This window comes from Psammomys obesus, unplaced genomic scaffold (assembly GCF_907164565.1).
Source record: "Psammomys obesus unplaced genomic scaffold, mPsaObe1.curated_primary_1811, whole genome shotgun sequence".
In the NCBI taxonomy this organism is placed as follows: Eukaryota; Metazoa; Chordata; class Mammalia; order Rodentia; family Muridae; genus Psammomys; species Psammomys obesus.
This window is the reverse complement of record NW_026587216.1, coordinates 47,508,307-47,534,177: the sequence shown is the minus strand read 5'-3', so window position 1 is coordinate 47,534,177 and position 25,871 is coordinate 47,508,307. Positions and strand designations below refer to the sequence as shown.

General features: G+C 38.9%; 1 protein-coding gene across 1 annotated transcript in view; it reads left to right on the top strand.

Moving 5' to 3' along the window:
• The first annotated feature begins 7,687 nt into the window (after positions 1-7,687).
• The window catches only part of Cnbd1 (cyclic nucleotide binding domain containing 1), a 411,690-nt gene continuing 393,506 nt past the window's right edge, over positions 7,688-25,871 (top strand). Inside the window, 1 exon segment of the mRNA XM_055603581.1 lies at positions 7,688-7,775. Within this exon segment, the coding sequence (XP_055459556.1) occupies positions 7,688-7,775 (88 nt within the window).

Here is a 25,871-nt window from a genome sequence, read left to right as displayed (position 1 = left end):
CTGGGTTCTGGGGATGCCATATTTTTTTGCCTTTTGTTGGTTGTGCTTTTTCTCTGGCCTCTACCCATCTCTCTGTCTCAGGTGTTGTCTGTTAATTTCTGGTGCCTGCTGAGTCCTGGGGCGGAGAGAATCTACTTGGCGGGGTTCTGAATTTCTCCTCTGCTTTTTGGGTATGGTCAACTGAATAGTGGTGCTTCTCAGGAATTGTCACAGTTCACTTCAGGTGTATGGGCCTGTATGGTAACTGTGGTATTCAGGAAGGGTCTTCCTCTCCTCAGGAGCGTTCCTGGTGATGGCTGTCCTGCTGCTGGGTTTCTTGCTCTGAATTTAGTGAGCAGCAGCTGTTGCTCTTAAGGTGTAATTTTTGGGTGCAGCCCTCTTGAAGGACCAGGGATTCCCACAGTTTTGTCAGTCTAGCTAGGGATAACCCTCAGATACTTGGCACAGTATCTGAGGGCTGCTGTAATGGTTCTCTGGCTTTTGTAGGCCTGAGGATGCTGCTGTGTGCCACAGTGCCCTAGCGGTACTCAATAATGGTGGCTGAGCACAGAGCTTTTGCCTGCATTAGAAAGCTAGAGCCTAGAGTCTGCGTGAATCCAGAAAGTCTTTTGGTGCTGGGTGTCCTGAGCGTTAGACCTGATGACCCCCCCCCCCGCTGTGGGGTTTCCTCTTGACAGGGACACCCAGTCTTTGCTTTGGGGACCACCGTTCTGTCTGGGATGGTGAGTAGAACCTGCAGGCACGAACTCGTGTGGCTCTGCCTTTCTGGCCTTTGGGAGCCTGGGCATCTGCCTAAACTGGGTAATTTTTCCCGAGACCTTTTCGGGGTGGTGGTATCAGCTAAGTAAGTGCTCTGTGATCAGACCAGCCGATTCTCTCCCTGTGGGTTTGCACCCAACAGTGGAACTCAGTCTCTGGTGCCCTGGGGCCCACAGTTCTGTCTGAGGCAGTGAATCAGGAGCGCGTGCAGGGTTCTGTGCTGGTGCCTGGGTTCCTGGCTCTGTGTCTGAGCTGGCTCCTGGGGCGCCTGTGGAACCCAAGTCTTTTCCAGGGGATGTCTGGGTGACCTAAGGTCGGTCCCAATCATTTCCTGCACTGCAGGGTTATCTCTCGACTGGATATCCTAGTCTCTGATGTTGTGGTGCCCACAGTTCAGTCTGGGACAGTGACCAGATCACGCTGGCCTGTGGCTCTGGGCTGGCGACCAAGCGCCTGGTGGAACCGGGATCTCTTTTGAGGTTTAGCTGGGTGAGTTAAAGCTGATTGAATCCCCCACCGTGGGGTATCCTCTCACCTGGGAAACACAATCACTTGTGTTTTATGGCTGCGAGTTCTGATTGCTGGTCACTGTGCTGATCCTGCTGTGCTGCTGGTCAGAATGTGAGTCCTCCCGGTGCCACCATCTTGCCCCGCCCTCCGAAGTTTATTTTTAATGTCCCTCATCTACTACCTAACAAGAAGTAGCGTGAAAAGGAAGAGGCTTACTCCGGTCACGATTGGAGGGAATACTTTTCTTCATGGTGGGGAAGGCACTGGGGCAGGAATGGAGGTTGGCTCTTCACATTGCCTCTTCCTTTAGGACGCCTCAAATTATATTTTAATTTAAAATTGTTTAAATAATAAAAACATGAAATAAAGCACAAAGATTTGACTTTTCTTGTAAAAAGGAAATAAAGTTATTGTTCTATAATTTAAAAAAGAAAAAAAAATTATTTAAACACATTTCGTATCTGTATGTGCGTGTGTGCAGAAAACTCCAAAGGCCAGTAGGGGGTGCTAAAGTCCCTGGAACTGGAGACAGATGGCTGTGAGAAATCAGATGTGGGTGTTGGAAATTAAACTCTAATCATCTGCGTGAGCTGCAAAGAGTCCTCACCACTGAGCCATCTTTCCAGCATCCATAACTCTTTCCCCGACTTCTTATTGTGGCTGTCTGCATGCAGTTCTCGGTAGATATTTGTATGTGTGCCAGTTGAATGGCCATCTTCTTCTTGTCCATTTTCACTTTGTCTCTCCTCCACACATAGTCATGTTCAAAATCTCAAATTATATCAGGATTTGACTTAATGTCCTCATTTTTACTTGTCTATCTCGATGGAGACCCCATTTAGGAAAAAAAAAGTTATTTTTTTTTTCAGTACAGCTCGACATGAATTCTTTGGGGCAACATAGTTCTGTATACAATGGGTATATCCTCATTGATCTTATTTTCCTCACATATTGCCATCGTGTTTTTGTTACTACTCTTGCCATTTGAATTATTCATTTGTTTGTGTGTTGCTGGGTTGAGCCTAGGATCTCTTGCATATTATATTACGCTTGATCAACTGAACTACATCACAATATCTTGTTTTGTCTTTAGAAAGCATTTCTGTGATTATTCTACAGAGTACTTGAAAGTAAGCTACTGGAGCTGGCACACAGATATTGTTTTGAACTTTATTGTTACCTCTAATCCCCTGAATGTGTCTTGGATAGTGACTTGGGAGCTTTTTAAAGTATGTTTAGGAACTTGAGGGAAAATGAAAATTAGGTAATTGAAGAAACAATAAGTAAGTGGATGAGATATATTTGTGCTCTCACTGTGTAAACTGAAATCGCAGTAAAACAATAAAACATATTTCATATATTTTCTAATGGTTTTGTTTCTTTTGATTAAGTGTGACTGATACCATTGATAGGAGAAACAGTAATCCATCCACAGAAAAACAACTAGGGATTTTGTCTAGAACAGAATTCAGTTTTAAGGAACAATTTGACATATCATAGAAAACAGATGAATAATCAGTATTGACATGATCCAAACCTGTGTTTCAGTCAGATTTTTTTTCCTGATAACTGCATTTCTCATGTAGTTTGTCGAATGAAGTCACTGCATTGTTTCAGCTAAGGCATTTCACTATTACTCATCAAACTGTTCTATACTTGTTGCAGAAATCATGTAATAAAATATCGATTAATAAAAGTATCAAAGATTATCAGCTATGTGTTATATATAAACATGTGCATACATTGTTTTTAAATACATTGAATGTAGTCAGCATAAAATAGTTTTAAAGAGCAGATGCCACCAAGAAGAAAGAAAAAGGAACAAAAAGAAAGAACAAAAGAAAGAAACTGCTAACAGAAAATTATTACCACTAAGATGCTTTATTCTGAGCGATAAAATGTGACTGATAGTTCTCCGGAGGAAATGTGCACAACAGTGGATATTTACCTAAACAACATTTTTTACTAAAATAGCACAATGATTTATAATATTACAGGCTATTTCAGAAGTTTCTACAGGATACTTTGTATAGATAGTGTACTATGTGGTGCAAATTACAGTGATTTGTAGCAGTGTAGAATGCAAGGCTAGAGCAATAAAGAAAGAAGAAGAATGTTCTTCCTTAAATCACAAGGAAAAGCAGAACTCGACACACATCTCTACACAACTTCACAGAGCATAGTGCATCAAAGTATTGAAACTGTCAAGTATAAATGACAATGGGTTCATGTTAGGAAAAATCAGGAGGACATGAATGGCACCTTCTTAAAAGTTACTTTTGGTTTTGTGGTAGATGGTGGGTAATACAGAGACCCAACCTGTTAAGAGAATAAAAGCTAATGCAGTGCTCAACTATAAATGAGAGCTCTGTTTCACAGCCTCTCCCTACAAAGCTGAGAGGTCAAAAGAGGGGGTGGAAAGATTACAAGAGGCAGAAGGGGTAGATGTCTGTAACAAAACATTATTTGCTGAATGTGAGCTCGCAGGGAAGGAATGTACACACAAAACCTTCATAGGGTCAAGGCAGCCACAGTTCCAACCATAGATGGGGGCAGGGTTTATATGAAAAATATGTTGAGGAGCTATTGACAACTGAGGGCTGCTGGGGAGGCAGTTTTCAGAGTTGCAGTCTTTGAGAGGCTACCTGTGCTTAGTGGATGGCCCCATACTCATACACATATAGTCAGCAAAGTAGACTTGGTGAGAGAGAGAGAGAGACATAGATAGACAGAATTGTGCCTGGATTGCAAGACCCCAAAAGACCAGCAGGAGTTGAGCTCGTTGCAAAACATATGAGGATCTTTTTACTACAAGCTAGCTTGGGCTCACACTCTCACGGTCGGAGTGGTTGAGAGCCGAGAGCCTAGTGCTCAGGTTAGGCAGGTGATTTAAAGGGTCTGGTCCCTCCCAGTGTACCCAAAGCAGGGGAATTCCTGCCTGGCAAGCACCTATTGGTCAAAACACAAAATGGCACATTGCATTTTTAATTGATTGGCTATAGGAAGGCTCCCAAACCATTAATGGTTTGGCTTCCCTTTTTGGCTGTCCTAGGGGAGATGGGCTGGTTTCCTAGCAACTGTATCTATAGTGAGCAGCAAAAGAATTCAGTAAGGCTGGTCCCTCCCAACTCCCCCCAGCAGGAGGATGGATATGTCTCCACCTGGCTAGCCTTTGTTCAGGCTTGTGCTTTAAACTTTTAATTCTTTGGTCTCTCAATCCCAATGCATTATATTCATATACGAATATTAAATAAAACATTAAGGGATGATAAAGAAAGTCACTTATGGTACAACCTTGGAAGTACTGCAAGAGATCTGGTAAAATTAATAGTTTCACTCTCTTAATATGTGGGAAAAGGAACAACAGCCAGGAAACAGGGTTTGGTCAAAACATAGAGCTTTTGATTGGGGTTCTGTCATGTTACAGATCTAAATTAACATCTCATAAGAGGCTCTTGTCTTAAATAAAGAACTGAACTCTAGCTTTGGAAGTGTATTTGGATTAAGAGTTCTCAACTTTATCACTAGTTAATCCACTGATAATGACTAGGTGGACTATTTGGAGATGGGTCTCTTGAAGGAAGTAGGGTCATGCCTTTGTCAGGTAAGTGTTATTTTAAGAGCCTACCTCTTTGCCTCTCTCTGCTTCCTGGATGTCACACAGTAATCGGTTTTCTTGTTCCCTGCCTTTTTGCCATGATGCTATTGTCTTGCTACAGGCTTAAAAGCAATACCACTCGCCATTTATACCCACATGACTCTTCCTCCTAAGGTACCTCTGTAGGTAGTTATGCACATGACCAATTGAATCTTTGGGAACATCTAAGTCACAGTAAAGAAAATGTAAGAAGACAAGAAATATAAGACAATAGACATTTTTTTCTTTCTCTTTCTAAGGCCAGGAGACAAAGCTCATATCCTTGCAAGTATAAAGTAGATATTTTCCTTTTAAATACAAATAACTTGAGCACCCAGAGAGCAAAATTTTTGTGCATGGACAATGTCACAATAAACATGGCATCTAAGTATCTCTTTTGTATACCGACTTCATTTATTTTAGACCTTATTTATTGTAGCTATATCTTAGAGTGTTTATTTCCTGGAATAATTGACTTTGAGCAGTATATAGACACATGAGCATTGCGAAAATCTTCCAGTTTTTATGAATGTTCAACACTCTTCCTTTTTCCTCCCCAGTACCATGGCTGGCTTACTTATAGCTTTTGCCATCTCTTTTATGAACAATTTTTACATCTCCTTAGTTTGCTCCTCTTTCATCTTCCTTTCTTTTATATTTACTTCATTCAGTTCCAGAGTACTAGCTCTACAGACTGAATGCTAACTTGGCAAGATCTCAGATAGGCACCACCTCTTTGTTTGTATGTAAGACTCTCCATGTCTTCTAATTTGCTAAATCTAGAATTTTGCAAAATTACAGCTAAATGAATGAATCTGTCTCTGAAATTTTTTGCTTCTTATCATTTGACTTTTGAGTCATCTTTATCCCATTCTTATGAATCTTTCGCCATTTCTCTCAGTACAATATTATTAGTATGAACTAAAAAATGATTCACACTTCTAGGCACAGTATGTTGTACCCTTATCTTCATTCTTTGTATTATTTGTGTGAGATACACTATTCCTATTCTATAGAGTAGATTATTAATATTAAAACAAATTAAATTATTTATTTAATGTAATTTTACAAACAAGTGGCTGAGACATGTGTAGATTTATGAGGAATATTCAGGAAGTCCCAACCATGTAATTTAATGCATCTGTTTATCAAGTATAAACCACGTGATTATGTTATTGTTCTTAGAACATATTTGAAAAGGATTCACCATCACTGGGAAAACTCATCAGAAGAAACATTTGGAGTAAGCTGTGCTTGTGAATTGATGGTTTTTTATAAACACACATGTACTCGTTTTCATGAAGATATATAGATTTTGCATAAAATTAATAAACAACTTTATTGCACTGTTTACTCCTCAGAAATGTTTTGTTTGCTTGTATTTTAAATTAGCGTTTTTCTTTTGAATTTCTTCTTTCAATCAGCTGGGAAAATGTCTCAGTGGGTAAAGCATTTGCTATGTAAGCAAAGAAGACCTGAATTCATATCCCCAGCACCCACACAACAGCTGGGGGAATGTCAGTGAGCAATTGTAATTCCAGAGCTAGGATACAGAGACAGAAGAATCTCAAGGGTCTACTGGTCAAACACCTGGGTAACCAGAGAACTTCAGGTAAGTGATCTTGTCTTAAGAAAGCAAGATGGAAGTCAGCGTGGGCAGACACCTGGTGTTGTACTGTGGTCGCCACACATTTGTGCGTGAATGCATGAACCTGCACACACACACACACACACACACACACACACACACACACACACACCCCACGTATCCACCCTCACACATAGACTATTAAGTAAGTAAATATTTCAAGCAAGATCTAGTTTAATATGAAAGTTTTTATGATCTTATATGTCTTTCAATGTATGTGGTTTGTTATATATGGAAAAAGAGAAAGGGTAAAATATAAGTCTTGATAGATGGCACAGCTAAATAAAGGCTTCTACTGCTAAGACTGATGACATGGGTTCCGTCTGTGGAGCACACAGATATATGGGGAGAGGCCACTCCCATTCCTTATATATATTGCCTAAGGTAGTATCAAAATAAGATTTCAAAATCCAAAAGATAATATACAGAATGTATGTTGCACTAGAGCAATTGCTTATCCATCAAGTAACCTATGACAGCTTTGGAGCTGTCAAGATGCCTGCTCTCTTCCAGTAGTTTGTCTTACCTGATAGCTATCAACAGTGTGTCTCCTCTACTTCCCAACATGCCAATATTAACGCTAGCTTTGGTCACTGTGATTCAGAGAAAATAACTGAAATGCATATCACATAACGACATAATATAGTCACGTGTATGTAAGGGTGAGTTGATTTCTCTGTAATAAATAGAATGCTATTTTACCTCATGTTATAAACACAGAGATTAGAAAACATCTACTTTTTCTGTTGCTGGTGCTACAGAAAGGACCTTTGATTTGCTCTGTGAAGACCAAGTAGGCAAGGAAAGCATTCTAAATCATGGAAGACCAACAAAAGAAAATTTAACTTAATACTTATAAGTACTTTGATTAAATTTGTGTCTGTCTTATGAATTCAGTGCTGCCTTTCATTTTCCTTAGCCATGTAGCTCACATAACCTCCTTCATTAATCCACTGAAGTGAGTTCTTCCTGACCTAGACCTTATTCTTGCATCAGAACTGTGAATAGAAAGATTCTGTGGGCTTGGCCTATCAGAGAAGAGCTCGAACGTTCTGTTTTATGATGCTCCAAAACTAAGTATGGACCTTTGATACTGAAGTAGGCTCTGTCCAGCTGCCATAGAAGTTGCCAAAATGCCTCTGGGTTGCCTCCCAACAGCTATTCTGGCTCACATGGTAGCCATTAACAATGTGCCTCCTCCTCCACTCTGCAGCATACCACGTAAGTGAAGCTTTTATGAAGGTCTCATGCCTTCCCTTGATTCAGTGTGAAAAATGGAGATGTGAGAGCCAATGAAAATACAGAGGCCCTTGCCTAACAGCCAGTAATGAAAGAGCGTAGTTGTGCAAGGCTGGCTTTATCTATTTGAGGCTATTTCTACTGTGTAGGTCTAAAATACTTTTCTCTTTGTAAAATGAGGATCTTGATGAGATCTGGGAGCTTCAGCAATGTTCCGTTTCTATATAAATATCAAAGTACTCTTTAAGGAATAGAGAAGGTGGGATCCCTGTGATATCGTAGGGACCTACAGACAAGGTTTCTGGAAAACCTTGTATCTCCACATTAAGTTGGTGCTACTGCTCTGAGTGCATTTCCACCAGGGAAGTCTCACTTTACATTTCAAAGAAGGAAAATCATTGCATTATTCTGACTGAGATAGGTTTCTATTTTACTTTTGTATTGCAGCTTCTGATTTCTCATGTCATAGAAATTATAAATACAAAATTCAATATTTTGATATTTAGACAGTAAGCAGTATTTACTGTGTGTAGTCAATGTAAGCCCAGCATGTTGTTAAGGGAAGCATATAAGGCTGTAGTCATGCATCTCTTATAGCTGTCTGGACACCAGAGTACTGATTTGTAACAGACAATAGTGTCGGTGTTGAAATCTAAAAACAACTTTTGGAGCTAGGTAACACTCAGGACTCAAAGCTGAATAAATTATTACTTCTATCATTTTCTTCTATCTTCCTGTGAGAGTTAACTTCTAGACAAATTTTAAAATTTCACTGTCATTATTTTCAAAGAAAGGATATACAAAACAGAAGCTTATACCCTTTAAAGAAATATTATATATATGTGAATACACATATCGATTTATCTAAAATACTAAATATATACTATATAAATCTTTGTAATTATTACTTCATTTGTTATTTTGTTTATTCAATTCTATCATAAAAATTCTTATATGTATTCAAGCTTTCTATAAGTGGAAATACATGTTCAAATAGTTTTTGTTCCTAAACCACTACTGTCAGGTTTTATTTATGAAAAAATAAATCACTCCAAGATTTTTTTTTTAATCAACCCAGGAAGTGTAATAGCTAGGAGTGAAAAGATCAAATTAATTTAGAATCAATGGGATGAGATGTGTGCTACCCTCTGGCACTTGACTTGTGTGAAGTGATTAAGAGATGAGAAATAGGCCATAATTTAGATCTTAGAGCTGAATGGAGATGGCGGAAAGCAGCAGACAGCGGTGCTCCTTGTTTCTTTGTAGAGGTTTTTAGTGGATGCTCTGTGCCTGTGACTGCCCTTTGGAGATGCATCCTGCTAGCTTAATGGCTAGGTCTTTGTGTTAATTCCAGCAAGCTGACAGTTAGCTAGGTCTTTGTGTTAACTCCAGCGAGTTGACAGTTTTCCTTGGCCCACTTTGTTGTCACAGCTGAAACAATATGATCGTGAAACCTGAGAGTGGAGAAGCTTTGTGTGTAGAGTGCCTCAACCTGCTTCCTATGGGAGCAGTAAAAGTACCGTGTACATACATAGGAGTGCTTGCTTAAATACATACAACATCTAGCCTCTATATACATTTTTGTTTGCTTTGAGTTTGGCCAGGAAAATTAGACTTAGGAATGCGTATTTGCTTTCTTTATAAATATTTGCATGTGAATATCATTCAAACTGAATACATTCTACAGACAATATATAACTATTTTTCATGTTATGTTGTTTCATTTATTTCTCAAAAAACAAAACAAAACAACCAAAAAAAACCTGTGAAGTCTCTGGTAGGCCATAATGCCCAGCAATGACATGTGCATTGTGAATTCCATAAACTCCGAATATGCTGAGATCCTGACAAGCAAGGGGGTTGTTATCTCTACAGCTAGAATCAAGGCAGCTAAATCAGCAGTTCTTGAGCACGAGAAAACCCCAGACACCACAGTGCACACTGCGATCATAAAGGCTTATTAGAGAAAGGACACGTGAAAAAGACCAGCTTTGGCAATGAGGGAAGACACGAGACAAGAAGCATCTGCACAGTGTCAGTAGCTGAAAAAGACAGCGATGAACTCTTTCCTAGTGTCTCAGGAGTATCACTATCATGCTGATAGCTTGATGCTAGCTCAGTGACATACTTCAGCCTTGTGATTTCCAGAACTGAAACACAACATATTGACGGTTCAAAGCTGATTGCCAATCGCTTACAAGAACAAGGAAAAAGAAGTACAAGCTCTTTCACAATTAGAGGCAAAGAGGCTTACATGTCATAGTAGGAGTCACAGCTAGAAAGGGTTTGGAGGCTTCTCGTAATACCCTCTATATAAATGAACTCTACTCATCAAACACAGAAGCAAAGCCAGTGGCAGCGTCAATTGCATCTTGCCATTTTTGTCTGCTAAGTTCTTCCTGATTCAAAGCACTCCATCCATCATAGCTCTTCAAGCAGGGCTCTGCTTCTTGTCCCCTGCGACATTATGATTCTAGACAGTGTACACAGAGGCTAGGATTCCTATCCTCCTGAGTCGGTTTCCGGCTTACTGTTTGTTAACTTTGGAACTTTCAAACCTTCCTTGTCTAAAATCTTGTGACTCAGGGTTCTTCACAGCTTAGTAACCTCAGGAAAAGACATTTTCTGAAAACCAAAGAAATGTTTTCATACTTTATTTTTGAAAAGAATTATTTCAAAGAGGTTGCAGTTAGAAGAGGATATAGTGGTTTTTCCACCTGCACAAAGTTGCAGATGTTGGAAGCAATCACATTGACCTACTCTTCTAACTTAATCTCTTGAAGCAAAGGAAAGAGTGTTAGTGGAATACAGGAGGCTGTCTTCGCCCTTACCTTGTGATTAGCAGTATGGTCTCAGGAGCTTTGTTTTTGCTAATAGGATTCTCTTCTATTTTCCTCACATTTCTTAGGCTTATCTTTCTGAAGAAAGGTTTAAAAATAGCTTGTACACTTAAACTACTAGCTCGTCTGGGAGGAATTAGTGCAAGAGTGCTGAGCTTTGCCAGTATTAAAACCACTTAAAAGTTCGAAAGACATTTGTAGATGTATGTTACTAGTTATTAGAATACAGAAAGAAAATATAAGAGCTCAAGACCCCAGACATTTTCGGGAAACATGAAGTTAGCTAGTACTCCTCAGTGAATGGGTTTCTGCACTCTGTTCCATCGTATAGTGTGCATTCACCGAAAGCATGCAAATACCACGCTGCCCTTCCTAAAACTTCAAGGGCATTCTCTGTAATCTGAGAGTTCTTTAGTAGCTGAAGATTAAAGGAGTCTCAAAACAAGTATTTAGAAGACTGAATGTTGCGCCATTTTAATGACTTAAACCCTTCAAACCTCCATAGGCACAGATGGTGGCAGGAGAAGTAGGAGCAGAGGCCTTGTCAGGAGAGAAGCAAATCATAGAAGTGTATTTAATACTCAAAGAAATAACATAAAATAATTGAATAAATAAAGGAAAGGAATATGAGAACAGAAATTCCAAGAAATATAGAAAAGGAGAAGATGGTTTAATTGTTCATGTGTCTCTCTCTGCTTATAAAAACACCATAGGAAACAAGGTATGTATTGGAAGATTTTAAAAATTATTTTTCAAAGTAAAAATCACTTTTGTTGTAAATACCATGGAGAAAAGATGAATGTTCATTGGAAAAGACAAACAACAAGAAGAAAGGAAGCAAGGCAATGTGGCACAGGCCTATAATCCCAGCTCTCTAGAATTCCAGGTAGAAGGCAGAATGATTTGGCTGTGCTACACATCAAATATATATATATATATATATATATATATATATATATATATATATATATATATATATATATATTCATATATATATTCATATATATGTGAAATATATATAAATATATATTTATATATATAAATATATATATATTCATCCACTTTTGATGAGGACAAGGAATTGGGTAGGAGAGGGTGTGGGGAGGTAAATGATGGGGCTAGTATAAGATGTGGAGAGAGTGAGGAGGGGAGGCAAGAGGACTTGGAGAGAAAAGGGAAACTGAGGACGGGGGCATCTCTGAGTCAAGCTGGAGACCTGCAACAGGGTAGGCTCTTGGGAGGACATGGGGATGACTCTAGTCAATCCTCCTATCAGCAGGAAACATGGAAAATGAGGAGGCCACCTTCTAGCCAGGCAGGACTTACAGTGTTGGGAGGGGAATGCCAATCCTCCTACAAAACCCTTTGACCCAAAATTTACCCTGCCTACAAGATGTGCAAAGATAAAGATAGAGGAGAAACTGAGGTAATGTCCAACTAATGCCTGGCCCAAGCTGAGACCCACCCCATGGGAGAGAGCCAACCTCTAACACCATTAGCCTTACCCTGCTATGTTTACAGATAGAAGCCTAGCATAACCATCCTCTGAGGGGCCCCACCCATCATTCCACACAGCCAAGCAGTAAGCAGAGCTAGGGGAGTCCTGTGGAAGACTGGGGTGTGTGAAGGAGAGAAGGACCCAGAGGGGAAAAGAACACCACAAGAAGACCAACAGAGCCAACTAACCTAGGCCAATGGGGGCTCCCAGAGACCACGCATGGGCTGGACCTAGGCCTGCTCCACATATGTAACCAATGGGTAACTTGATCTTCATGTCAGTTCCCTAGTAAGTTGAGCTGGTACTGCCTAGACATGGACCCTGTTGCCTGCTCTTCAATCACTTCCCCGAGGGGGGGCTGCCTTGCCTGGCCTCAGTGGATGAGGATCTTTTCTGAGAAGATGAGGGCAGATGGAACAAAGCGGGAGGGTGTGACCAGGAGGAGAAGGAGGGGCTACGATTGGATGCAAAGTAAATATATAAATTTAAACAATATCTCTTTAAAAATTACGATTGTCATAACTATCTCAATATGTGCATATCATTGGTAGACAATCTTGAGTGGATTTTTAATATAAGTGTTTAATTTTTTTTGAGAATTTTATAACAGATTTACATCATTTCCCCAACTCCTCGGGTCCCCTTATTCCTTCTCAAATTCATGACCTCCTCTTAATTATTATTGTTATTTTATTCACACACACACAATTTTAAAACACAGTTAAACCTACTGAATTCATTTTCTGTTTAATGTTGCTTCTATGTGCTTGTTTTTAGGGCTGAACACTTGTACTGGTGACCTTGTCAGGGGGCTCATCTCTTTGGATTCTTCCTCTCTCAGTAGCCATTGATGGCCTGTAGCTCTTCATCTGGGAGTAGGGCCTTGAGAAATTCTCTCCTTCTCTTTGGCATGACAGTAAGGCATGTCAACATGTCAGTGATATCATGCAGCTCTTGTTTAGGCAGCGGTATGTTTAGGTTTCTTAGGTGCAGCTTCTCTGTACTATATAAAAGATGCTGTTTTGCAGCACACATCTTAGTTCTATCACTCCTAGAACTTTTTTTTCTGCTGAGCCTGGGGTGTTTGGTCACATTGGAAGTGTGTCATTTGGGGTTGGGCACAGAGTGAATGCTTATTCTCTGCGTTTGGTCAGTTGTGCATCTCTGTAGTAGTCTCCACTTGTTTCTAAGGTGGAAAAGATTTTTGATGAGTGAGAACTACTCTTATCTGTTAGTATGAAGATTGGCTTTTATAATTTAAATTACATGATTTTCAACTTGAACACGATTATGTCTGAAGAGGAAGTGGTAATGAAAATGATTGCAAATTGGATCTGTCTACCAGGTATCAGGCTGGGTCACTCTGAGGTAGGCTACTGATGTGTCCTTGTTCTACCTCAGAAATTAGAACTTTCTTATCTTACGACTGCAATGTCAGCCCCACAGCCAGGTGGGTGCAGCCTCTCTCTGTCACTGAACTAACCTCTGGTCTTCCTTCCAATCCATAAAGGGAACTATATACTTTTCTTTGTGGAATGATTAAAGAAATTTGGTCACATTAATTTCTCCTCTGAAGCTGAGGATGCTTCTGTTTTCCAAATTGTGGCTTACAATTCATTTTCTATTATCTGATAATTATATCTTTCGTGACATGGACAAAATCTATCATGGCACCCTACTTCTTACATTTTCACTAATACAATTTTCCTCAATGGTAAAATGATGATTATCCCTTAGATCTGACAATACTAATCTTTGGGAAGTGGACATGTGGGGCAAGCATAAGGGGAATCCTTAGGTTTGATTAGACATTGAAATGCTCACAAGAGTGCCATATAGGTAAAACAGAATGGAGAAGCTCTTCAGTAGCTCCCTAGATGATAGACTATAAGCTGTAAGCTAAAATAAACCTCTTTGTCACTCCAAAAGATGTTTTTGGTGTTTTATCACACCAGCAAGAAAGCATATTTGGACATTTGGCTATTAAACTAGTGAGTTTGGCTATCAGCAGTCTTTTGATAGGCATTATCCATTTTTTCAGCTGTTCATGTTTCTTTAGGAAAAGCCACATGCAGTCCTTTATGAGATACATACATGACTTCCTAGCATCCCCTCCCATTCTGTACATGTCTCTTCAATGCTAACTGATGCTTTTCCTGATCATGGGTTATTCAGGTATTTGTATTTTTTCTCTTTTGTTTATGGAGCCAATGACTTTTTTTGTTATATCCAAGAAAATATTTCTCTGGCCTATACTGTTGCAGCTTTATTCTTGTCCACCTACTCAAGGGTTTTACAATTTCAGGTTTTGTAGCTAAATCTTTAATCCACTTGAACTGATTTTTTTTTTTTTTTTTTTTGCCATGTGGGAAAAAAAGCCTTTTTTTTTTTTCTTTTACTCTTCATGTGGATATTCAGTTTTCCCTTCCCAATTCTAGAAGAGATTATCTTCTCTGCATTTGTGTTCTCAGGAGCTTTGTTGAAAATTAACTGAAGGTAAATAGATGAATTTTTAAAATCTGGTTCTGTTCATTGCTAGGTCTGTTTCCAGCAATATTTTGCCATTTTGATTATAAGCTTTTTATAAGATTTTTCTTTTGAAATGAGTTTTGTTGTCTACACTAAAGATTGCTTTGATTGTGCAGTCTTTTGGTTAAATATGAATTTTAAAATCTATTTTCTACCCTGGTGAAAAAGAATACTTTGATTATTGTAGGGTTGTACTGAAACTGTAAATAGTAGGGGGTGGTATGGACATTCAAAAAGTGTTGATACTTTCCATGAACATGGAATGGACTTTTAAAGGCATGCATGGTCGGATATTTTATTCTCTTACATAGCATTGTTTTTACTTAATTATATTACTTGCTGTCATACTATATAATCGTCTTTCCCCGATAACACTCACTTATATACTTCATTAATGTTACTGGTTGCATTATATTTGACTTTTGAATGTAATAAAAATCTTCCTGATTTATATATAATTTATTAGACAGTTGTCTCTTCTTCAAACTTGACACTCTGATTGTTCACATCTCTCCATAGTGACATTAGAGAATGGAAGGCAGGAAAAGCTAAAGATAAAAATGGTGTTTACTGTTTCTTCTGTTCTCTTTCTTACTTGTATATCCTCAGCATTATATTTGTTCTATCCAAGCAGTGAATACACAGGAACCACAGAGTTTAATAGTTCAACCACTTCTCTCTGCTTCATCAGGGAGAATGCTGTAGCTGCTTCCTGGGTGCTACCTGTGTTTTCTCCTATTCTTCCCGTTCTGAAATACCTGTCTGGCAATTCTCTGCATCAGCTTTTTATATTAAAATAACTGCTGTGTTTTCTAACTCCTGATCACTGGATACTGATTGATGAAATGAAAATTTATTTCTAGTTAATTTTGTTGTTTAAATCAGACAAATATAACATGCATAATTTTTCTTATTAATCTTTCAAAATTAGTATTGAAGGAATGGCTTTGTTGTGATGTTTTGGTACATACTATCTTTTTGTTGATATTTCTTTTCCTCATTGCCCTGCTCACTCTGGCTACACTCCTTTTCCCAGCCTAGATTTCCTTCGGCTTTCTTCACCCCTTTTCACCTTCCCCTTCAAACTATTGTTTAATCTCTCATGTCTCTCTGTAGTTTCCTGAATTATTTCCTTGTATTCATATATCCAGCATATTAAAATATGGGATCTACATATAAGGGTATGAGAAGAAAAAACCTACAGCATTTGTCTTTCTGAGTCTTGCTGATTTTGTTTAACTCCAGGTTTTCTAGTTGTATCAATTTTTCTAGACTGGATGACTTTATATTTTTATGGTGATAATGTGAAGCCAGTAGCCACTAAGTTTGCACCAGGGGTTCAGTGAGTATACTCTCCACATGAGATTTCTTGTGACAGTCTAGAAAATCACAGGGTCACAGTGAGGGGGGCAAAGGACCACCAGCAGGTCTCAATTGTGCAAAAGTCCTGATGGTGTCAACTAGATTGGAAGGTGGGGGCACTCTCTCTCTGTCATACCCCAAATGTTCTCTGCTCTTCTCTCCTGCCTCACTCAGAGCAGGGTTGAAATGACTATTGAGAAATCCCGATGCTGATATCCTCATGGCTGCACCAGCTGACACATCAGCAATGATGACAGCTTTCTGTTTTGCCACTGCACAGGTTCACCAGCAGGAGCTGCTATTTGGGTTCTGTTTTCCTTTTCTTTTTTTTAATTTAATTTAATTTTTCTTTATTAATTACACTTTACTCACTTTGTATCCCCCCCCCCCGTGGTACCCTCCCTCCTCCCATCCCAATCCCTCCCTTCCTCCACCCTCTGCATGCATGCCCCTCCCCAAGTCCACTGATAGGGGAGGACTTCTTTTCCTTCCTTCTGATCCTAGTCAATTAGGTCTCATCAGGAGTAGCTGCCTTGTCCTCTTCTGTGGTCTGGTAATACTGCTTTCCCCTCAGGGGGAGGTAATTAAAGAGCAGGCCAATCAGTTCATGTCAGAGAGAGTCCCTGTTCCTATGACAATGGAACCCACTTAGATATTGAACTACCATGGGCTACATCTGTGCAGGGGTCTTAGGTTATCTCCATGCATAGTCCTTGGTTGGAATAGCAGTCTCAGGAAAGACCCCTGTGCTCAGATTTTTTTGGTTCTGTTGCTCTCCTTGTGGAGTTCCTGTCTTCTCCAGATCTTACTGTTTCCCACTTCTTTCCTAAGATTCCCTGAACTCTGCCCAAAAGTTGCCCATAAGTCTCAATATCTACATTGATAATCTGCAGGGCAGAGCTTTTCAGAGGTCCTCTGGGTCAGGCTCCTGACTTGTTCCCTCTTTTATCCTTCTTCTGATGTCCAGCTTCTTTGCCTTTCTGGATAAGAATTGAACATTTTAGCAAGAGTCCTCCCTCTTGATTAGTTTCTTTAGGTGTACAGATTTTAGTAGGTTTATCCTATATTATATGTCTATATGAGTGAGTATATACTGTGTGCATCCCTCTGCTTCTGGGATAGCTCACTCAGGATGATCTTTTCCAGATCCCACCATTTACCTACAAATTTCATGATTTCCTTGTTTTTTATTGCCTAGTAATATTCCATTGTGTAGATATACCACAATTTGTGCATCCATTCCTCCACTGAGGGGCATCTGGGCTGTTTCCAGCTTCTGGCTATTACAAATAAGGCTGCTACAAACATGGTTGAACAAATGTCCTTATTGTGTACTTGAGAATCTTTTGGATATATGCCTAGGAGTGGTATAGCTGGATCTTGAGGAAGCACTATTCCTAGTTGTCTGAGAAAGTGCCAGATTGGGAAGTCTACATGTAGAAAAATACAAATAGATCCATACTTATCACCCTGCACAAACCTAAAGTCCAAGTGGATCAAAGACCTCAACATAAAACTAGACACACTAAACCACTTAGAAGAAAAAGTGGGGAATACCCTTGAACTCATTGGCAAAGGAGACAACTTCGTAAACAGAACACCAACAGCACAGGCTCTAAGGAGCAATAATCAATAAATGGGACCTCGTGAAACTGAAAAGCTTCTGTAAAGCAAAGGATATTGTCCTCAGAACAAAACGACAGTCTACAGATTGGGAAAAGATCTTCACCAACCCTATATCTGACAGAGGGCTAATATCCAGTATATATAAAGAACTAAAAAAGTTAAACAGCAAAAAATCAAGTAATCCAATTAAAAAATGGGGTACAGAGCTAAACAGAGAATTCTCTGCAGAGGAATATCGAATGGCAGAGAAACACTTAAAGAAATGCTCAACTTCATTAGGGAAATGCAAATCAAAACGACCCTAAGATTTCACCTTACACCCATCAGAATGGCTAAGATCAAAAACTCAAGAGACAACACATGCTGGAGAGGTTGTGGAGAAAGGGGAACCCTCCTCCACTGCTGGTGGGAATGTAATCTTGTACAACCACTCTGTTTTTCTTTTCATTACCTCTTTCCTTCCTTCCTCCCTCCCTCCCTCCCTCCCCCCCTCCCTCCCTCCCTCCCTTCCTTCCTTCCTTCCTTCCTTCCTTCCTTCCTTCCTTCCTTCCTTCTTTTTAGATGTTTAAAATTCCTTTTTAATTTAAAAATAGTAAAATTTGTCCTTTGGTGCATAGTTCTTGACAAATGCATAACCACTGTTTTGTTTTCTCACCATCACTGTAATCAAGGTATAGAACAAGAAGGTGCTGGGTGTGGTATCCTGTGCCTTTAATGCTACCACTCAGGAGGCAGAGGCAGGAGAATCTTTGTATTTGAGAACAATCCAGTCTGATCTACAGAATGAGTTCCAGGGTATCCCAGGTTACATAGAGAAACCCTGTCTGAAAAACTACCACAACCACGACCACGACCACGACCACCACCACCACCACCACCACCACCACCACCAAAAACCCCAAACATAACAAAACAGACAAAATATAGAATAATTCCATCACTTTCCCAATATTGTCTAATCTCTTCTGTGTAGTCAAATATACCTCCCCAACGCTTAGGCTATTTGACTGACTGATTTGGCCTCTACCATTACAGTTTTAGCTATTTAAGAAGTCGCATGTTTTGGGACATAGTCTGGTTTTTTTGCTTAACAGAATTTATTTGAGATTTATCTAAGGTGTATGTGTAAATAGTTCCTCCTTTTTAATATGTTTTTAATTGAAATAAAATTATATTATTTTCTTTCTACCCCTTACCTTCTTTCAACCTCTCTCTGCTATTCTCCCTAGAACCCCTCCCATGATCCCTTGTCTCAAGTTGATAGCCTCATTTTCTTTGAATTTTGTTGTTATAACCATGTATGTGTGCATGTATGTATATTTATGTACTACATGTAGAAATACAACCTTCTCAATTATTTTCTTCTTTCTCTTTTTGAGACAGAATTTCACTATGTATCTATTGCTGTCAGGAATATATGTAGACCAGGCTTGCTTGGACTTGGAGATCTGCCTACATCTGCTTTAGGAATGCTGAGATTTAGGTATGCACCACCATGTTGGCTAATTTATTTTCAATTCATTTCACACCATTTTGACTGAGGTGAAATAAAATCTGAAATTATCTTCAATTTGTATTTATCTGAAAAGTGAGGATTTTAAATACTTTAAAACATGTTCATTAATCATTTGTGTTTTATGTTGCAAGAAATAGTCGTTCAGTTAACTGGCCTACTTATTGACTGAAATATTTGAATTTTGCTTTTAATTTTTCAGTTTTTTAATGAATTTATTTTTTCTTAATTACAATTTATTCACTTTGTATCTCAGCTGTTACACCCTCAATCTTCCCCTACAAATCCCACCCTATTTTTTCTCCTCCCTTGTCCCTTCCCAGTCCACTGAGAGAGGAGGTCCTCTTCCCCTTCCATCTGACTCTAGCCTATCAGGTCTCATCAGAACTGTCTGCATTTTCTTTCTCTGTGGCCTGGTAAGGCTGCTCCCCCTTCAGGGGGAGGTGATCAAAGAGCCAGCCACTGAGTTCATGTCAGAGACAGCCGCAATTCCCCTTACTAGGGAACCCAGCTGGACACTGAGCTGCCATGGGCTACATCTGTGGAGGGGTTCTAGGTTATCTCCATGCATGGTTCTTGGTTGGAGTATCAGTCTCAGAAAAGAGTCTTGTGCCGAGATTATTTGGCTCTGATGCTCTCCTTGTGGAGTTCCTGTCCCCTCCAGGTGTTACTATCTCCCCCTTCTTTCATAAGATTCCCTGCACTCTGCCCAAAGTTTGGTTATGAGTCTCAGCATCTGCTTTGATACCTTGCTGGGTAGAGTCTTTCAGAGGCCCTCTGTGGTAGACTTCTGTCCTGTTACCTGTTTTCTCCCACCTCTAATGTCTATCCCATTTGCCTTTCTGAGTGAGGATCATCTTACCTAGAGTCCTCCTTCTTGTTTAGCTTCCTTACGTGTACAGATTTTAGTATGATTATCCTATGTTATATATATATATATATATATATATATATATATATATATATATATATTATCCACTTACAAGTGGGTATACACCATGTGTGTCTTTCTGCTTCTGGGATACCTCACTCAGGATAATCTTTCCTAGTTCCCTCCATTTGCCTGCAAATTTCATGATTTCCTTGTTTTTGATTGCTGAGTAGTATTCCATTGTGCAAATGTACCACAATTTCTGTATCTATTTCTCATTGAGGAAAATCTGGGTTGTTTCCAGATTTTGTCTATTACAAAAAAAGCTGCTACAAACATGGTTGAGCAAATGTCCTTGTATATTTGAGAATATTTTGGATATATGCCTGGGAATGGTATAGCTGATCTTGTAGTAGCACTATACCTAATTGAGAAAGAGCCAGATTGATTTCCAAAGTGGTTGTACAAGTTTACAGTCCCACCAGCAATGGAGAAGGGTTCCCCTTTCTCCACATCCTCCCCAGCATGTATCATCACTTGAGTTTTTTATCTTAGCCATTCTGATGGGTGTAAGGTAAAATCTAAGGGTTGTTTTGATTTGCCTTTTCCTGATTACTAAGGATGTTGAACATTTCTCTAAGTGTTTCCTTGCCATTTGATAGTCCTCTATAGAGAATTCTCTGTTTAGCTTTGTACCCTATTTTTTTAATTGGATTACTTGGTTTGTTGCTTTTTAACTTCTTGAGTTTTTTATATATTTTGGATATGAGCCCTCTATCAGATACAGGGTTGGTGAAAATCCTTTTCTAGTTTGTAGGCTGTCATTTTGATGTGATGACAGTGTCCTTTGCTTTACAGAAGCTTTTCAGTTTCATGAGGTCCTATTTATTGATTGTTGATCTCAGAGCCTGTGCTGTCAGTGTTCTGTTGAGGAAATTGCTTCCTGTGCCAATGAGGCCAAGACTCTTCTCCATTTTTTCTTCTAACAGATTTAGTGTGTCTGGTTTTATGTTGATATCTTTGATCCACTTGGACTTTAGTTTTATGCAGAGTGATAAATATGGATCAATTTACATTTTTTTCTACATGTAGACATCCAGTTAGACTAGCACCATTTGTTGAAGATGTTATCTTTTTTCCATTGTATGGTTTTGGCTTCTTTATAAAAAATTAAGTATTCATAGGTATGTTGGTTTATTTCTGGGTCTTCTATTCAATTTCATTTGATCCACCATTCTGTTTCTATGCTAGTGCCATGCAGTTTTTATTACTACTGCCCTGCAGAACAGCTTGAGATCAGGGATGGACATACCTCCAGGCGATCTGTTATTGTACAGGATTGTTTTAGCAATTCTGAGTGTTTTTCCCCCCATAGGAAACTGAGAATTTTTCTTTTAAGGTTTATAAAGAATTGTGTTGGTATATTGATAGAAATTACATTGAATCTGTACATTGCTTTTAGAAGGATGGCCATTTTCACTATGTTAATCCTACCAACCCATGAGCCTAGGAGACCTTTCCATCTTCTCTTATCTTCTTTAATTTATTTCTTTAGAGACTTGAAGTTGTTTTCAAACAGGTCTTTCACTTGCTTGGTCAGAGTCACACTACAGTACTTTATGTTATTTGTGGCTATTTTGAATGGTGTAGTTTCCCTAAATTCTTCCTCAGCCCTTTTGTCTTTCTTATACAGGAGGACTAATGATTTTTTTTTTTTGAGTTAATTTTATATTCAGTCGCTTTGCTGAAGGTGTTTATCAGCTGACAGAGTTCTCTAGTGGAAATTTTGGGGTAACTCATGAATACTTCCATATCATCAGCAAATAATGATACTTTGACCTCTTCCTTTATGATTTGTATTTTCTTGATCTCTTTTAGTTGTCACATTGCTTAAATTAGGACTTCAAGAACTATTTTGGAGAGATATGGAGAGAGTAGATAGACTTGCCTTGTTCTCAATTTCAGTGGGATTGATTTAAGTTTATCTTTGTTTAGTTTGATGTTGGATATAGGCTTGCTGTATATTGCCTTTAGTGTGTTTAGGTATGTGCCTTGTATCCCTGATCTCTCCAAGACTTTAAACATGAATGGATGGTGAATTTGAAAACTGCTTTTTTGGCATCTAAGGAGATTATTATGTGTTTTTTCTCCTTCATTTTTTATATGGTGGATTACATTGATTATATTGAACTTCCCTGCATGCCTGGGATGAAGCCTACTTGGTGGATGATTTATTTTATGTGTTCTTGGATTCGGTTTGCAAGTATTTTTTTGTGTCAATGCTCATAAGAGAAATTGGTCTGAAATTTTCTTTCATTGTTGGGTCTTTGTGTGGTTTAGGTATGAAGGTTACTGTGGCTTCATAAATGAGTTTGATAATGGTCCTTTTGTTTTTATTTTGTGAAATAGACTGAAGAGTATTGGTGTTATCTCTTCTTTGAATGTCTGGTAAAATTCTGTACTGAAACAGCCAGAGCCTGCGGCAGAGTTGAATAGTGCCTGAGTGGGGAGTGAGGACAAATCACACATCAAATGGGATCAGCTTGAGACGGCTGTCAATCTGACTGAAGCAACAGCGGGTTTATTCCAGGGTTCATCCTTTAAGGCAAAGCAGGCAAGTCACATCAAAACAAAACGATAAAAAGGTTTTTTTTTTCCCCCAAAACTTACTTCCCCAGGTGAAAACATAACAAAGTAGTTTAACAAGCAACTCTCTATCAAAGTCTGAGTCCTAGTGATCCAACTCAGCTTGGCCACAGGTGTGAAGGTTTAGCAAGAGGCCATTTGTGTCCAGGTGCGGGAGGCTTCCTGGTGACCTGGAGCATCTGGGACTGTCTCTCAGGCTGGCTTTATCTGTAGCTCCGTCCCAGGGCTCTCCACATGAAACCATCCAGCCCTGGGCTCTTTTTGGAAGAGAAACTTTTGCTTTTATAGTCTTCGGGGATATAGGACTATTTATTCTATTTACCTGCTCTTGATTTAATATTAGTAAATAAAATCTATCAAGAAAACTGTCCATTTCATTTAGAGTTTCAAATTTTATGGCATATAGGCTTTTGTAATAAGATCTAATGATTGTTTGGATTTCTTCAGTGTCTGTGGTAATGTCCCCCTTTTTGTTTCTGATTTTGCTGATTTGGATAGTTTCTCTCTTCTTTTTAGTTAGTTTGGCTAAGGGTTTGTCTATCTTCTTGCTTTTCTGAAAGCTCTTGGTTTCATTGATTCTTTGAATTGTTTTCTTTATTTCTAGTTCAATAATTTCCTCTCTGAGTTTGATTATTTCCAATTGTCTACTCCTTTTCTTGGCTGTGGCTGCTGCTTCTTCTTTTTGTTCCCGAGGGCGTGCTGTTAAGTTGTTTGTATGAGATGTCTCAAACTTCTTTCTGGAGCTACTTAGTGCTATGAACTTTCCTTTTTGCGCTGCTTCATTGTGTCCCATAAGTTTGGGTAAGTTGTGCCTTCATTTTCATTGACTTTTAGGAAGTCTATAATTTCTTTTTTCATTTCTTCCCTGAACAAACTGTCACTGAGTATAGTGTTGATTAGTTTCCATGCATGTGTAGGTTTTTTGTTATTTCTTTTGTTGTTGAGGTCTAGTTTTAGTCCATGGTGGTCTGATAGTATACAAAGGGTTATTTCGATCTTCTTATATCTGTTTTTGGCATGTTTTGTGTCCAACTATATGGTCAGTTTTTGAGAAGGTTCCATGAGGTGCTGAAAAGAAGGTATACTCTTTTAAGTTTGGGTGAAAAGTTCTGTAGACATCTATTATTCCCCATTGGATTTGCGACCTCTGTAAGTGTCATTATTTCCCTATTTAGTTTCTGACTTGATCTGTCCCTTGGTGAGAGTTGAGTGTTGAAGTCTCCCACTATTAAGATGTTGGGATTGATGTGTGATTTAAACTTTAATAATGTTTCATTTAGGAATGTGGGTGTTCTTTTATTTGGGGCATAGATGATCAGGATTGTGATGTCCTCCTGGTGGATTTTTCCTTTGATGAGAATTAAGTGCCTCTCTTCATCTTTTTTTGATTAATTTTTGTTGAAAATCCATTTTATTAGATATTAGGATAGCTATTCCAGCTTATTTTCTGGGTCCGTTTGCTTGGAAAACCTTTTCCAGCCATTTACTCTGAGGTAGTTTATCTTTGTGGCAGAGGTGTGTTTCTTGGATGCAGCAGAATGTTGGATCTTGTTTCCGCACACATTCTGTTATTCTGTGTCTTTTTATTGGAGAGTTGAGTCCATTGATATTGGTAGATAATAGTGATCGATGAATGTTAGTTCCTTTCATTGTGGAGTTGGTGGTCTTACTGTGTTTATATGCTTGTTTTATTTTAATTTTTTGTTGTGAAGTTATCGACATCCTGTGTTTTCTTGGGTGTAGTTGATTTTGTTAGATTGAAGTTTTTCCTCTAGTATCTTCCGTAGGGCTGTTTGCTGTGTAGATATTGTTTAAATCTAGTTTTGCCATGGAAATTTTGTTTTCTCCATCTATGTTGATTAAGAGCTTTGCTGGGTATAGTAGTCTGGATTGGCATCTGTGGTCTCTGAGAGTCTGCATGACATCTGCCCAGGCTCTTTTGGCTTTCGTAGTTTCTGTTGAGAAGTCTGGTATGATTCTGATAGGTCAACCTTTATGTGTTACTTGGCCTTCTTCCCTTGTTGCTTTCAATATTTTTGTTTGTTTTGTATATTTAGTGTTTTGACTATTATGTGACCTAAGGAGTTTCTTTTTTGGTCTAGTCTATTTGGTGTTCTGTAGGCCTTTTGTATAAACATACAAGAGGTCATCTCTTTCTTTAAGTTGGGAAATGTTCTTTTATTATTTTCTTGAAATTATTTTCTGGACCTTGGGGCCTGGAATCTTCTTTTATGTCTATTCCAATTATTGTTAGATTTTTTCTTTTCATGGCATCCTTGATTTCTTGGATGTTTTGTGTTTGGGACCTTTTGTATTTTAATTTTTCTTTGAGAGGTATATCATTTTCTGCAATTGTATCTTCACTGCCTAAGATTTTCTCTTCCAAGTCTTTTATTCTGTTGGTAATGCTTATCCTTGTGGTTCCTGATCTTTTCTCTAAGTTCTCTAGCTCCAGGGTTTTATCTGTTTGTGTTTTCTTTATTGTTTCTAATTCTGTTTTTATGTCTTGTACCATTTCCTTCATCTGTTTGAGTGTGGATTCCTGTCTTTCTATGTTGGCTTCTATTTTTTCTTTTCTTTTCTTTTCTTTTCTTTTCTTTTCTTTTCTTTTCTTTTTTTTGTTTGTTTCCTCTCTACATGCTTCTACTTGTGCCTCTACATGTGCCTCCTTTTGTTTGGCTATATTTGCCTGTATTTCTTTGAGAGATTTGTTCATTTCCTTCTTATATGCCTCTCATAACTGGATGAGCATAGATTTGAGATCAGTTTCCTATGTTTCTGATGAATTAAAATAGCCACTGCTTTTTGAGGTTGTTGGTGAAGCCATCATGTCCTGATTTTTGTTGGATGTGTTCTTAAGCTGACCTCTAGCCATCTGCTTATCTGTAGCCTTTGCTGTTTGTTCCTGGAGTCTGTCTGTGTCTGGTGTCTGGAGTATTCTTCAGGCTGATGAGAGAGGTCCACAGGTTCTAGAGTGGATTTTAGTATTTCAGCTGTAGCTAAGGGAGGAAGGTTGTAGGTGCATGTGAGCGAGTGTGGGAGTGTGTGTGTGGAAGTGTGCATTGAAGGACAGAGCGCTAGAGTGTGTAGATGCCTGGAAGTGGGCCTTGAAGGACAGAGCGCTAGAGTGTGTAGATGCCTGGAAGTGGGCCTTGAAGGACAGAGCGCTAGAGTGTGTAGATGCCTGGAAGTG